The 15,293-nt window shown below is 37.7% G+C and overlaps 1 protein-coding gene and 1 non-coding gene across 2 annotated transcripts; both read left to right on the top strand.

Moving 5' to 3' along the window:
* Nucleotides 1-487: 487 nt before the first annotated feature.
* LOC102579796 (ELMO domain-containing protein A-like) lies at nt 488-14,179 on the top strand. Its single transcript, XM_006338844.2, has 9 exons — nt 488-834; nt 3,318-3,424; nt 4,145-4,213; nt 4,358-4,473; nt 4,633-4,687; nt 12,477-12,597; nt 12,705-12,752; nt 12,880-12,974; nt 13,710-14,179. Exons 1-9 carry the CDS (start codon nt 747-749, stop codon nt 13,806-13,808), a joined length of 798 nt encoding a protein of 265 aa, XP_006338906.1. The 5' UTR covers nt 488-746; the 3' UTR covers nt 13,809-14,179.
* Nucleotides 3,440-3,557, top strand: MIR7997B (microRNA MIR7997b). Its single transcript, NR_130370.1, has one exon. It is a non-coding gene; the product is annotated as a microRNA MIR7997b (primary transcript).
* Nucleotides 14,180-15,293: the final 1,114 nt, after the last annotated feature.

The raw sequence follows: 15,293 nt of genomic DNA on the forward strand, positions 1-15,293 counted from the left end.
GGGTCAATTCATATCTTGCCTAAAGGCTAGGAAAATGATATCTCAAGATTGCTTCTATCATCTTGTTCGGGTACGAATTCTAAAACCCCTACTGTTGAGTCATTCCGATTGTCGATGACTTTCCCAAAGTGTTTCTCGATGATCTTCTTGTTGTTCCTCCTGAAAGTGAAATAGACTTCGGTATTGACCTTCTCCTAGATACACAATCTATCTCTATTTCTCCTTACCGCATGATCCCGACCAAAAAATTAAAGAATTTTATTATTTCAATCCATTTATAACTAATACCACTTAACTTCTATCCACATAAATTTTCTTAAATATCATATAAAATTAATATGTGAATAACTTTTATATAACATTTGAAACTTAGGAACAAAACATTATTTAAAATTAATAAGTATATGAATAACTTTTATTCTATGTACAAATTAATAAATTAATTAATACATGAATAAACTCATAGATTAACCAATTGGATCGGCAGTCCCCACCCCAGCCCACCCAAAACTTGGCTATCCGCTATCCCCGACCTCACTCATTCCGTGATTGATAAGAAGAAAATTTGATATCAAGAATCAGTGGAAAGATCACAATCAGAACAACTATATCTGCTAGCTGGATATAACACATCGTATATAAATAAAGACTTTCCTTGTTGCAGATCTTACGGCTTCAATGAAGGAGCCTTCCATTTCTCTTCAAGAAATCGATTTCCAGAAAAGGTAGATTTTATTTTGGTAAAAATGGAGGATAGAGGAGAATCGTTCGTGGCAGTGAGGAGGATATCGCAAGGATTTGAAAGAGGGAATAGTACTTGCCATTCATCTTCTGGTATGGTATATTCCTTCTTAATTTAATTTAATAACGCACTTGAGTCTTTTTTGATATCTCACTTTCTCTCTCTACTTCTATTCCTTTATCTGTGGATTGAAATTTTTGGTTTACTCATGCCTAGTTGCGTTGAATTTTGTGGTGAGTTTGCATCCAATTTCCGCAAATTTTCTTTTCATCACTGTTCCGCAAGAAAGATGCATGTACAAATTGTGGGCTGAAACAGCCAGCTTATTTGTAAAATTGCGCTTTTTGACAATCACAGTAGACAAATATGCCGTCTATTTGATTCTTCTCCAAGGACGACAAAAATCTATTATTTCATAGTTTTGGTTTCTAGGTTAAAATGAATGTCGGTTGTTGACCTTTTATATACGGAAAAACGTCTGAAAAGTAGCTCTAACTATCACTGATAGGTTTAGAGTGGACACAACACTAGAGTGGAGTGGTTGAGAATTTACTAGGTCATTTATGTTAGCTTTTGGGAGTGGTACAGGCTGCATAGGGGGTATCGTGATTACTTAACCAGGCTGTTCATCTCACGGTTGCACATTATGAGAAAGCAGGATTGTGGATTGTGCCCTCTGTATTTAATGAATTTACATTACATGATTGCATCTAATTTTAGCTTTCAAATGGGAATTGTTTTTTGATAGACAATTGTAAAAGGCAATTGGCTAGTGAAGTTGTGTTAAGGTGGTTTTTGTTTTGTACTCAATGTTGGGAGGTTATTTTTTTCTCTTGTTGTGCATAAAAAAGGTTAGTTCATGAATGTTTAGACACTTGAATGGTATATTTATTTTTTTGATAAAGGTAACATTTGTATATCAATCATCAGCTCAAAGCTGGTATCCAAAAATTTACATCATATCCTCCCTCCATACATGTGTGTCGGGCCTAAACAAAAGATAAAGAAAAGAAAGAAGAAAAAAGAGAACTATCCCTAGATCCTCCTTTCACCTTTATAAGGACCCTAGAATGTCTACAATAGCCAGAGGGTCATCTATATACTCTGAACTACACCATTAGCAAAAAGTGATAATGCAGTTCATTTTAATCTTGTGCAGAGGGCTGCTCTTGTTATCAAAATTCCTAGAATTCCTTTCTTTCCATATGGTCCACCAAATAACAGCTGGGACAATTTTCCATCTACTCTTGTCTGTGCTGCCACTGCCCTCCATATTCCAGCTTTCTAGAGCCTGTCCTGTTCTCCCTGGAACAGTCCAACTTATACCTCTGAAGCTAGTAAACAAATTCCACAGCTGGCCAACCACTTTACAATGTAAGAACAAATGATTAATTGTCTCTGCAACCTGCTCACAAAAACAGCATCTTGGGCACATTTGTATTCCCCTCTTCATAAGATTCTCTTGTGTAAGTACAGCCTCTTTCACCACCAACCAAGTAAAAACTACCACTTTATATGGTATTTTAACCTTTCATACTTGAATGGTATATTTATGTTCAACATACCCTGCTGTTTTTGTACATCTGCAACAGCACTCTCTTTGTGCTTATTTCTCATCATCAACATAATCTAAACAATGAAAAAGAAAAAAAGTATACAGATGTTTCCACTTCTCAATGACCAATTTTGGTAGGTAGGATTTCTACTAACTAACTGAGTAGTATTGCCCATGATATTTGTTCTCTTAACATTTGTGAGCTTTTGTTTTCGTACCCATGCATGTACCATGTATTTAATTGTGATATTATCCTTATTACACAATTGAACCTTGTCATAGTTTCTGAATTGATGCATTCTTGACACTTCTTCGTTAGTTATGAAACTTTGCTCTAAGTTGCTCGGACTCGGGTGCGGGTGTCCCATACAAGTGTGGATCTAGAGGTCGGATCCTTCATGATCTAATTTTTAAGATTCGGGGATATGGATCCATGTATGGATACGGGTGCGGGGGATTCACTTAAAAAATAATTAAAATATCTAAAAATAGAGTTATAAAACCTAAATTATGTGGAGAACTTGAGGAGAATCTTGGAAGGAGATTAAAGGAAAAAGAGTGACATAGAAATTTCTATATGAAAGGTATTCCATTTTCTTCAATTTCACCTTATCTTTTGTAATGATTATAGGAATCATTAAAATTGTCCATACTTTCCCATCAATTTTGGTCAAAGTACCCAAAATTCGTTGACCAAATCGGACACGGATCCCACACCTACACCCATGTCGTGTCAACACGGTTGCAACACCAAAAGTGAAGAGTCCGAGCAACTTAGACTTTGCTCATTCGAGTTGTCTTTTCTATGTGTCTAGAAAGATACACTTTAACTCCTTATTCCAAAAAGGAAAATAAATAAATAAAGGATCAACTTCTCTTCTTAATAATAAAAAATGAATGCGCTTCTTGTCACATGTCTAAATCTTCTTTTTTTCTATCTCTATACACTATGAAGCATGTTGTTACTGGGAACTTGACCTCCCATTTTCCTTAGATTATTGTTTCCTTCTGTTACTGCAGAGGTCATGGCCGGATCAACAGCATGGCTTGGCAGAGGCCTTTCATGCGTTTGTGCCCAGGGAACCGATATTGATGCTCGCCCATCATTTGATCTGACACCAGCCCAGGTAATATTCTAGTCTATGCTGCTCGGACTCTTCAAAAATGTCAGTGGGTGCGTGCTGGATTCTCCAAAGGAGTGTATTTTTGGAGAATTTGACATGGGTATGACATCAAAAGTGAAGAGCCAGCACAACTTAGATTCTAGTTCAGGTTATATGAAGTGTAAGCTTCCTACCAGGTAAATTTCTAGGAGTGTCAACACAATGCAGTATTGGGTTCTTTTGATCCTCTCTTATTAAAAGTTTGTATTCTGGATAGGATTTCGTTGTGGTACTTCCAATATGCTATACAAATTTGTTTTCTGATTGTTTCTCCAAGATTTTACACTTGAAAGTTACAACAAATAGGGAATATGCTGAGTGTTGCAAGTGGTAATGAATTTTATTTGGTTTCATAGTCATTTGGCTAATTGAGCTCATGTTGAGGTTCACATATTCTTTAACTCTCTTTTAAATTGTGCTAAGTCTCAGGCATGAATGTCTTATATCTAAAATTTCACGCTCTCCCTTTTCCTCCACAATCCTCAGATAACCACAGTTGAAAATTCTAATGAGATTGCGAATATTGCCTTTTATTTTCAATTCCCCACTTATGTCAACTTATCCAGTTTTATTCTTAGAAAATATGTTATTCAGAATGTTAAGTTTCACAGCACCGTGAGGAAGTATGGAGTGTCTTTGGCACATCGGCACTTATTGTGTTCTCTTCCACTTTGTTAATGTTAGGAGGAATGCTTGCAAAAACTACAAAACCGTATAGATGTTGCATATGATGGTTCAATTCCTGAACATCAGGTATCCTCTATTTGAAGATGTCTTAGCCATTTCCCTATGAACTTAAGAGAAAACATCTTTATGGATTTTAAATATTCCATTAAGGTTAAATTTACGTTCTTACTGCTCATCTTCGTCTCTCTCTCCCCCTCTCTTTACCAAAAGGAAGCTTTAAGAGCACTGTGGAAAGCTGCCTTCCCTGTGGAAGAACTCCATGGTTTAATATCTGAGCAATGGAAGGAAATGGGTTGGCAAGGGAAGGATCCATCTACCGACTTTAGGTACATCAGTATTTTCTTTCTCTTCCTCCCCCCCTAGGCATCTTAAATAAGAAATCACTGATGATTGAGCTTATCTAATCTCAATTTTCTGACTTCTTCCGGCTTTTCTGGTCCTTCCATTCTTGGTTTTCCACTGACATGTTTGATTGGTTTTGATAGGGGTGCTGGATTCATATCGCTGGAAAACTTGTTATATTTTGCGAGAAATTTCCCGGTACTTCCTCTTTTTGCCTTCTCTTTATGGAGAAATAACATTGTGCCATGTAAACCTTTTATGCCTATAATGAAAAGCTAATCTTTAGTATCAACAAGTGCTATTATTTGGTAATCATTGGAAACGTAACATCTATGTTTCTTAAACTGGTCTTCATGACTATGTCTCCCGAGATTGTAGTTATTATTCAGATGTTGTGTTATTTCTGTATGTTCTCAGTTCTCACAGTTTCTTTTGCACCTCTTCTTTCATGCAATTGTAAAAGTATGATTCTATTTGATTCCTCAACCTTCAAAAACATTATATTAGTTGTGACTGTGTTGGTTGATGGACATCTTAAAGGATGGTCAAATTGCTCTCTGCTATTCCTTGCTACTGTCAAACAGAAATGTTTTAGGCACCCTTATGTTTTCTTTGAGATACCGTAACATCTAATTTCTTTTATTAAACTGGGTAAGTATTTCTATCAGTATTTTTATCTAATGACAATAGGGGTGACTTAAGAATGAACACAGGATCAATCAGGTAGATCTTTTTTTCCTTTCCGACGTTTTGGATAAATAGGTATATTGGTAAAGTCGTCACTGTGTGACCTATAGGTCTTGCCGTGGAATCAACTACTGATGCTTACGTCATCCCGGGCTTCCTACATCGCACTCCCTTGAGGTGAGGTCCTACCCCAGACCTTGTGAGATACATCATGCACCGGGCTGCCCCTTTTTACATAGATTGTCCTAGATCTCAGTTGACCCTTAAAGAAAGAGAGAATCTTCTACCATTGACATCCCTATTTCAAATGACTTGTAAAATTAAACAAATTTGCTGCATAGACTGTAGAGTATGAAGCTGTTAATTGAGATGTCAGATCTTTTTTTTTTTTTTGAGTATTTTGGGCATATTTAGGCTACAAAATCAACAGAATTGTAAGAGTCTAGGTGGAACAAGTTCCAGTTTGTCGTATCCTTTTCTGATGGTACTGATTATTAATGGAAGATGGCATATCCATTATAAAGAAAAGTTGATGAGCAAGTTATATGGCATGTAGTGTTTTTGAGAGCGATAAGTGCAAAAAAGTGATTAGGGTCTGCTTCGCTTAATGCAAGAAGCAAAGCCCTCAGTTGAATTTTTTTAAAAATAAATCAAAATAAGCCTTGCACAAATAAATAGAATAACTAAATAAAAAACTCAAGGAAACTTTATATATATGCAAATCAAAATTTTAAAAACAGTGAAGAAGAAAAGTTGAAGAAAATGAATTAACTAACTAAATAAGAATATAAGATTGCCCACTTAAATAAATTAACAATCGCTAAGACAATAACAAGAGAATAAAAGAATGTAGAGGCAATGAAACAATTTATAAAGAAAATAGAAGGAAGAAAAGTTGAAGAAGATTATAGAAGCAATGAAAAAAAATAAAAGTAGAAAATAAAAGGAAAAAAGGAAAAGAAAATGGCAGCGCAAATAAGACGCAGTGAAACAACGAAGAAAATTGCTTGAATTTTCAAGAAACAACACTATCAGATTTTGAAGAACCCTAGTCGTAGAGAGAAAGAAGAAGCGACTTAGTAACTCTAATTATTTTTCAATCTAAAATAAGTCCTAGCTTCCCCTTTTTGCTAAAAAGTCACGCTTATATTATAAGCAAAGTGACTACTTCCTCGCGATCTCAAGCTTCAAGGATAGAAGCAATTGCTTCATGCAAACCTCTTTGCCTCACCTTTATACGCCCTGAAGCCCCCTTGCCTCACGTTGCTTCATTGTTTAGAAGTTGTGAAATGGGTGCTTTTAAAAACATTGGTGCCATCCCAAACTTTTACCATTTGACACAAGTATATTTCATTGAGCTCTGGAAATTTGGCATAAATGAAGGCCCAAAAAGATAATAATAAACTCGTACGGTTGGCCTGACGATTAACGAAGTGAATTGAGAACTTTCAACTCTTCGGTTCTAATTCCACAACAAACGTAAACACACTAGGTGATTTCTTCTTATCTATCCAAGTCTTGGTTAAAAGAGTTATCCTGTACTGTATTGTGTTGGTGGGAGGTAGCAAATATCTCATGAAATTAGTTGAGGTGCATGTGAATTGGGCGAGCACTACAACAACATACCAGTGTAGTATCACAAAGTGGGGTCTAAGAAAAGTATAATGTACGTAGGCTCAAGAAAAACCCAGTCCAAAGAAATCTAGAAAGAAAGTAACGGTAGTACAAGAAACAACATATAGTAACAAAACAAGAGATAGTAACACAACGATACTACAACAAAATAATACGATGGTTGAAGTACAAGAAACAACAGAGAGTGACAAAAATCAAAGGACAAGAAACTGCAAGAGTAATACTACAACTACGAGTATGGACAGACAACAAGAATGCGCCTATTGATCTTCTACCCTAATATGTGTCCTTCACAACCTCCTATTTAAGGTTATGGCCTTGGTAAGTTAAAACTGCGTCATTCTAATCACCTCGCCCCAATACTTCTTTGGTCCACCTTTACCCTTCATGAAACCATCCATAGCCAACCTCTCAAACCTCCGTACTGGGTATCCATGCAAACTCATCATATGCTCAAACCATCTTAACCTCACTCCCTGAATCTTGTTCTCCACCGAAGCCACTCCCATCTTGTCCCGGTTATCCTCATTTCTAATCCTAATCTCTCTTAGTATGTCCACACATCTTTCCCGACATCCTCATCTATGCCACTTTTATCTTTTGAACATGAGAGATCTTGATTGGCTAACACTATTTCTCGATGTCTCTTAGAGTGCTCCAACTCCCGTAACACAAGGTCCAGTTGATCTTCCTGCACTTCTTCTAAGCCCCCAGTTGTATAGTCTGTTCACAGAAAATACCCCATCTTTGTGATTTCCCCATGCTAATTTGTGTGGCTCTAGAGTATTACCAGGGAATCCACCAATCAAGCTCAAAAGCTCTACCACTCCATCAATCTCCCGGTCAATACTATGGGGTTATGATCAGACCCCAAGCTGGGCAAAGCACTTTATCTAATTTGAGTGAGCATCTCATCCCAAGGAAAGAAGTACAGGAATCTTCTGCCTCCCCTTCACGAGCACCACCACGTGGCGTGAGCCGCACCACAACCGTCTATGGGCTCATGGGAGGGGAGCCCCTCTTGGCCAGGCTCTGGAAGGCTTCACGAGCACCACCACAAGCCGTGGTACCTCTTCACGGCCCGTCATGGTCTCCATGAAAGGTGCCATGCGATTCTTGAACCATTTTTTTGACTTGCCCCTCCTCTCCATGTATTTGGGGGATCCACAAGTTCCAATTCATTGATGCAACTGGAGAAGTCAGACATAGCCCCAAAAATTCTACTACAATTGGTCTTTTTTTATGGAAACCTTGTAGTGTTAAAATCCCCACATACCTCCCAAGGCCCTTCACATAAGCTCCTCATTGCTCCCAACTCCTCCCACAATTCCTTTCTCTCGCTCCCATCACATGATGCATATACTGTAGTGATGAAACAAATAGGTCTTGATTTAAACCACTAAACTTGCAAGTAATGCTTTGGTTACCCTTTCTACTGGTTCCCCTTTCCAATTCCTCTTGCCCCACATTATCAAGATACCCCCCTTATTACCTAAAGATTCCATCCACATTCCTCTGATCCATCTCTTTCCCCCCAACTGCTGCAAATATTCCCTACCTCCCCACAATGTTGTCTCCACCAACGCTATTATGTCCACCCCTTGTTGTATTCTTTTTTTTTTTCGATTTTTTTTAAAAAGAAGATAAATCTCCCTCTTGTTGTATTCTACTCCTTACAAGATTCCTCTTAGTATCCATTTTGAGCCCCATCACATTCTATGAAAATATTTTTAGCTTCATTATAAATGTGGGGCTTGATTTCTCCCTTTACTCCTTCTTGCACTCCTGGAATCCTTATTTTTGTAATTAACATCAAAGATAAGAGTCATTACTTCTTTGGGGACCACCTGATTATCACATATCACTGAGATGTGTTCTCTTTTTGTTAACTCTTTGAGCCTCCTCTGGTCAATTTTTAGTAGTAAATTGAAAGATTCCTCTGTGCACCCCTTGAAAGCTACTCTAAACTCCTTGCTTAGCCTCAACATATTGTTCTGTACCCATTCTGTTGCCTTGCCTTCTACTTTCTTGCTGCACCCCAAAGCATCACATTGGATGGGTGTTGGGTCACCCAGAATTGTGATTTATTTGAACTATTCTGCCCATGTAACTCAATTTCTTCTTCATTTAGTTCTCGTGAAGTTTGTGGTGATATTTCTGCATTCGCTTGTGTTGACTCTCAATTGTATATAATTGCTAATTGAGTCTTTCACCTTTGTTTCCTTCATCAGATTTTGCTCAGTTGAGGAGTATATAGTTTCATGCTTTTTTTCCCAGTGATTTACATCGCAAATAAGAGGCTCAGGTTCTTGTGGATATTCTTTTAAAAATGGGCTTTAAACAGGCCCAAATGGCTTGGTCACTTGTTTAAGACCAAGTGGCCCTCTGTTTGATCAGAAGTGGGCCCCTTTGTGACCTTTCCACCCACGTGACTCCTTTCACCAAGAAGGCCCCTTTTATCTCTGTTAGGTTTAAAAGACTACTTTTCAAACCTAAGAATATCTCTGAGCCTCGAAAGATTTGATGGGTCCCTTCCTCGATACCCACCCTCTTCTCTTTCCTTAATTGTAGCTCCCTCATTGTATTTTTTACGAAAAGTCACCAGCGATTCTACCCATATAGGTAGAGAGAAGATGGTCTCATCATCGGCGATTTCGATGGATATTGGAATTTTTTCTGTCGGACCTTTGACACGAATCCTAGCCCAGCAGAGATGATTTTTGAGGTCGGTTTCTTCTTCTGTCTCTATCCCGTCACCGCACCGATCTCCAATTTTCTTCATTATTGGCCTGGACCAGAGATGTAGAGGCAACCCTAGAACTCAAATCCAGCACCACTCGAACTCATGAGTTTTTGGGGAACCCCTATGGTCGGTGACCACCAGTGAAGCTTTAATCTGTTCCCTTGTCTTCTCCAGTCACCCATCAAGACGTGTTCTGTTGCTTTTCTGTCTGGAATTCAAAAACAAGTAAAATTCCATTCATATCATAGACTTGGACTCCATGTGCTCCATTCCAAGTCTATTGAACCCATCTTCTTACATCATTTCTAGTGAGTGTATCGTCTTCTCTGAAGAATTCCCCACTAGACGGCCAATAGGTCTTTGTCTTCCAACTGGACTCCAGCTTTCAACATGTTGCCTTCTTCTGCTATCTCTGTCTCAGTTCTGGTCCATTTACTTTTCTGCAAAGAGTCTTTATAACTCCTTTCCCCCTTGTTAGCAGCACAGTCTGCCTCCCCTGATAGTCTAAAGGGTTTTGTTTGTTTTGTACCCCTATTAATTGAATGTCTCTATTTTGTTAGCTAACTTCTCCCACCCTTCAAATAATGCACTTTCTGGAAGTATAATAACTGCTCTGTTGCTACCTTTAACTAAATTAATGATAGGTATCTCCCATATTGATTGAATTTTAGAGCTATAAAGAAGTTAGTTGAGAGATCCCTGCACCTTCATGACTTGGACGCTTTCCCTCTGATCCCTGAAGCATCTGTTAGCCTTTTGCATACCCAACCAAGTGCTCTCCTGCTAAGAATCATTCTCCTCATGTTATGCCTAGCACTTTCAACCCATCGTAACCAACATCAGCTTTTGATCTAGAATTTGCGCTATCGTAAGACTTCCCCCCAGATCTGAAATAAACTTTGCTGTCCATCTGAACCGTAATGGAGTTAAAAAAAGAGAAAGAAAGAGAGTGGTATTCCGGTGGAAGAAATCCACCACAAAGGAAAAGCCAACCTTAAGTCCAGAAGGAACTTCAGAAGATTGTCTCGAAACTAGTGCCTAGGAACATTTTTTTTGAGGAAATGACGATCGATAACATTAACTATAATTGTTCTCTCTATGGATAGATGAATGCAGTGCCATAGATTTTGAACACTGAACATGCTTCTGTTTGGATTGGCTGTTTTTTAAGTGGCTTATAAGTTAAAAGTCAAAAGCCATAAGTTGGGAACACACAACTTTTGACTTTTGGCTTTTTTTTCGTATTTTTTCAGCTTTTGAAAAAATAGCTTGAAAGCCAAAAAAATCACTAAAAATAAGTCGAATCACTAAATCATGAAAAATACTTGTATAATATGGATTCATGAAAATATCATTAAAACACCCACCAGATCATGAAAATACTTGTATACTATGGGTTTATGAAAATACCGTTGAAAACATGAGATTATAATTAAAATCGTGCAATTGAAGGCTAATCATGAAGAACTGAAATTCATCAAGAACCCATAAATATCCTAGAAACCCTAGGTTTTGTAGAAATTATAAACTTGAGGCATTGGGGTTTTCTTGGGACTCAATGGGTGAAGGGATACCCATTGATGAAATCCTACATACTTGGGGTAGAAACTTTGACTTGATTCTTGGAATGGAGACTTGAAGCTTGGTACCTTAATTCTTGCTTGAGAGGAAAATATTTATTTTGGAGAGTTAGGAGGGAAGGAGTGGTTAGGGTCACTAGCAATCCCTTAATCCCACTTAGAATAGTCCAAAACGACGTAGTAAAGGGATTAAAAGAATGGGAAAAGACCAAAACAGCCCTCATTAAAAACTGTCGAAAGGCATATAAGGGGCATCTACGGTCCGTGGTTCCATCTACGAACCGTAGAACCCTTTCGGTAGAAATCAGGCTGAGATTCTGAGTTTCTGAAGTTTGATTCTACGAGACCCAGCTATGGTCCGTAAAAGAATCTACGAGCCGTAAAGTGCGTCCGTAAGAATCAGTATCTACGACCCGTAAAAGGGTTTATGAGCCGTAAACCTGGCTCGTAAATCTCAGACCCAATTTGTTGTTTCTGAGTCTCATCTATGGATGGTTTCTATGAGCCGTGCTTCCTTTTACGACCCGTGAACCATGTTCATAAATTCTGCAGATTCTGAACTGCACAACTTCTGGTCTGAACTAGGACCTTTGGGGGGTGTTACATAAGTTATCTACCTTTGGCGCCGAAGTGTTAAATTTTTTTGTCAAGTGTCAAAGTTGCTTTTCTTTTAGTGGATGACTATTGACTATTTGACTTAGTTGATGTTTATTGAGTTACACAATGGTATGATACAAAGGAAGCCTACTTTGTAGGTTAAGTAATGAATTTCAGCATTTCATGTGTCAAAATCTATTTTACTCGGACTCTTCAAAAATGTTAATGAGTGCGTATTGGATCCTCCAAAGAGTAGTGCATTTTTGGAGGATCCGACATGTGTGCGACATCATTTTTGGAGAGTCCGAGTAACATAGGTTGAAATAGTTCACTCTTGGGCGACACAGGGTAGGAGATTCAACATTTTATTCTCTGAACTTTTACCACAAGACAGAAAGGAGGCTTTCTTGTTTAAAAAATGGTATAGAAAGCATAAAAATAGCTGTCTGGTAGCCTACTTTGACGTAATTCAAAACCCTAATTTTGAGCTTGCACATAGCGAGTCATTCTAGTGAAGAGTTGTATCCAGAGCATGTAATGTGTTAGACTGATGAATCAAACAATTTCCTTGCTCCATTTTGTTTAAAAAGTATGAAATAAACCTGCAAAACTATATACTGAAGTGTACACATTATTAAGAACAGACTATGTATAGCCAAATTCAAGCAATGTGCTAGGTTCATAATTCATCCTTTCGTCTTCCTAATTTATTTTGATAAGATCGTTTCCCTAATTTTATTTGCAGAAATCATTCCAGGATCTTCTTCAAAAGCAGGAAGGTGATAGGGCATTATGGGAATACCCATTTGCTGTTGCTGGTGTCAACATCACATTTATGCTAATCGAGATACTTGATATAGAAGCTAGTATGTGTTCCTTCTATGCACTTGTTTACAGCGAAATGTAAAAAGACAAATCTAAGTCTATGAGATCTTGTGTTGATTCATTCAGCTATTATGTGTCTACTCTGCAGTAAAACCAAGAAATCTGGTAGGAGCATCTTTTTTGAAGTTTCTTGCAGGTAAATTTCTAGACCATGGTCTGAAGTTCTGCTTCATTTCCTTATAGTTATTCCCTTAAGTATTACCACTTGGTGCTTCTACATTTTGGCATTTTTTTTTCTAAGCATGTCTTTCACCTTTGTACAGAAAACGAATCAGCATTTGATCTGCTATATTGTATCACGTTTAAGCTGATGGATCATCAGTGGCTCGCCATGCACGCGTCATATATGGACTTCAATGTATGTGCATTTAAGTTTTTATGAAGTTCTGTGTACTTTTAATTAGTGAGATTTAGTTGAGGAAATGGAACATTTATTCCTAATTCAATTCTTCTCTTATCAAATCCATTCCATATGCTCTCTAGAAGTTCCCATGCCTTTTCCACTTTATATGCTGGTTAAAAATTTCAGTTTGGCTACAGCAGTCGTAACCACTAGAAGTTCCCATGCTTTTTCCACTTTATATGCTGCCTGCTTCAAAGTTTCAGTTTGGCCGCATGGTGTAGTATCCTTAGCCGCATAGTGTAGTATCCTTGGCCACATGGTGTAGGAATTAGTTTCCCTCGGGGCTAGTAGCTTGAAGCTATGGGTTTAGAATGGCTTGTGGAGTATTTCATAGTTTTATAGGCAAGATAAAAAGTATTATTGATGTAAGTCAGCATAAAGACACTACATCCAAAAGATTTGGGTAATTCAATCATGGCTTCGGCCTCTAACAAGTTGGCTTTAGCCATGTTGCACCAAAAACTAGCAAAATCCATACAGTTGTTGGTTTGCACCGCTGTGTTTTATCTGTACTCAAATAGATTCTCAGTATCTAACTCCTTTTTTTCAGTTAATGTTTTGTTGAGAAGTTGTTCATATGCTATGGATGATTGGCATGATCGAGACTGATGTTACATTTTGAGAAATGATTTTTCCATGTAAACCAAGCGCCCTACATTTCTGATGTTAGATCTGTTACGTTTCATGCAGACAGTTATGAAGTCCACTCGTCGACAAATTGAAAGGGAGCTTTTGGAAGAAAACATAAAACGGTTGGAGGATTTGCCCTCATACAGACTTCTTAATTGATAGGCATGACATTTTATAGGGTTTTTGTTTTGTGAGCAAAAGGGAAGTGATTTTCTTGCTTGTTATGAGTTTTGTAGAATTAGATGCATTGTGATGGTAGGTTGTTGGTGTGTTTGTCTTTGTTAGAGGCGGAGAAAGTAAATAACAGGCTTCTCCAGTGCATGATATAAGTGTCACTTAAAATTAAGTTTGAAGTTTGGGATTTATGGGAGATTGTTAGATGCCTAGTGATTCTGCCACATTTGGCGCTGACTTGTGGAGTCGTCAACATCTTCATTTTTGCCCCCACATTTGGTATATGCCATAATGGGAGAAAAAAACTCCCATTGTTCTCTTTCGTACTCAATAGATTCTCAGTATCTAACTTCTCATGTTGTTGACGCCCAATTTTGATCCTTCCCTATAGGAATTAATTTTTTAAAGTGATTTAGTCGGCTTTATAATATTTAGATAATAAATGGTTTTTACATAATTACTTATATAATTAATATACATTATTAATATTTGGAAATCGTCTTGAAGGATTTTGCTTTTTAAAATTAAATATTTTATTAATTTAGTTTAATATAAATCATAGTTATAATTTTGAGTTATTTAAATTGATTAGTTTATAATTAAGTTAATTATTTTATTTCGTTAAGAGTAAGAAGCTCATTAATTAATTTGTGTTAATTCGTCTTGTTTAAGTTTTGACTAAATTCATCGATTGAATTCGTTTTGGTTACAATTGAAATTTATTTGGGCTATTACTCTTAATCAATTTCTTTCAACCCTTTGCAAGATCCAGTTTTGGGCCTTACTTCCAAATTGAGCAGCCAATTCCCAACTCAAAGAAATCCAGCCTAGCACTTTTTAAATTTAGCAGCCCACCAAAACGACCCAGTTCCAATTCAATGCAATACCCGACTCGACCTTTTTCTTCTCAAAGAACCCAGATGCTCAAGATGACAACAACAACTCGCAATCACACGATGTCCAGTTCCAGCCGGTCACGATTTAACATCGTCTTCACGTTTGTTCCAAACGGCAACTCCAAACGATGCTATCACAGAAGAAGCAGCAACACGACGTGAAAATGGCGTGAACGACAACAATAACAATATCAAACGAGGCAGGCAACGAATTGACGGTGATACACGACGTCTCAATTCCAATTCATGGCGTGAGCAAGACAAATGCAGTACATTGCAATTCTTGTCGTCTTCCTCAAACGTCCCTCTCCAAATCGTACAATTTCAGTAGCAAAAAGCACCTGCCAACATGCATTTTTCATCCTTGTGGCCTCAAGATCGAGCCACGTAGCTCCTCAAGGATGATGAGTCGATCCTAGCCCTCCACCTCACCTCCAATTCGTTCAGAATCGTGAGAATCAATTGGGATATTCTTTGATTTTGGATAGAATTCTGTCTTGGAATTCAAAAATTGTGGGCATTAAATCTGGGTTTTCACCATCTCCCCCCCCCCCCCCCAACAACCCCAGAAATC

The sequence above is a fragment of the Solanum tuberosum genome, unplaced genomic scaffold (genome assembly GCF_000226075.1).
Source record: "Solanum tuberosum cultivar DM 1-3 516 R44 unplaced genomic scaffold, SolTub_3.0 scf00007, whole genome shotgun sequence".
Taxonomy (NCBI): domain Eukaryota; kingdom Viridiplantae; phylum Streptophyta; class Magnoliopsida; order Solanales; family Solanaceae; genus Solanum; species Solanum tuberosum.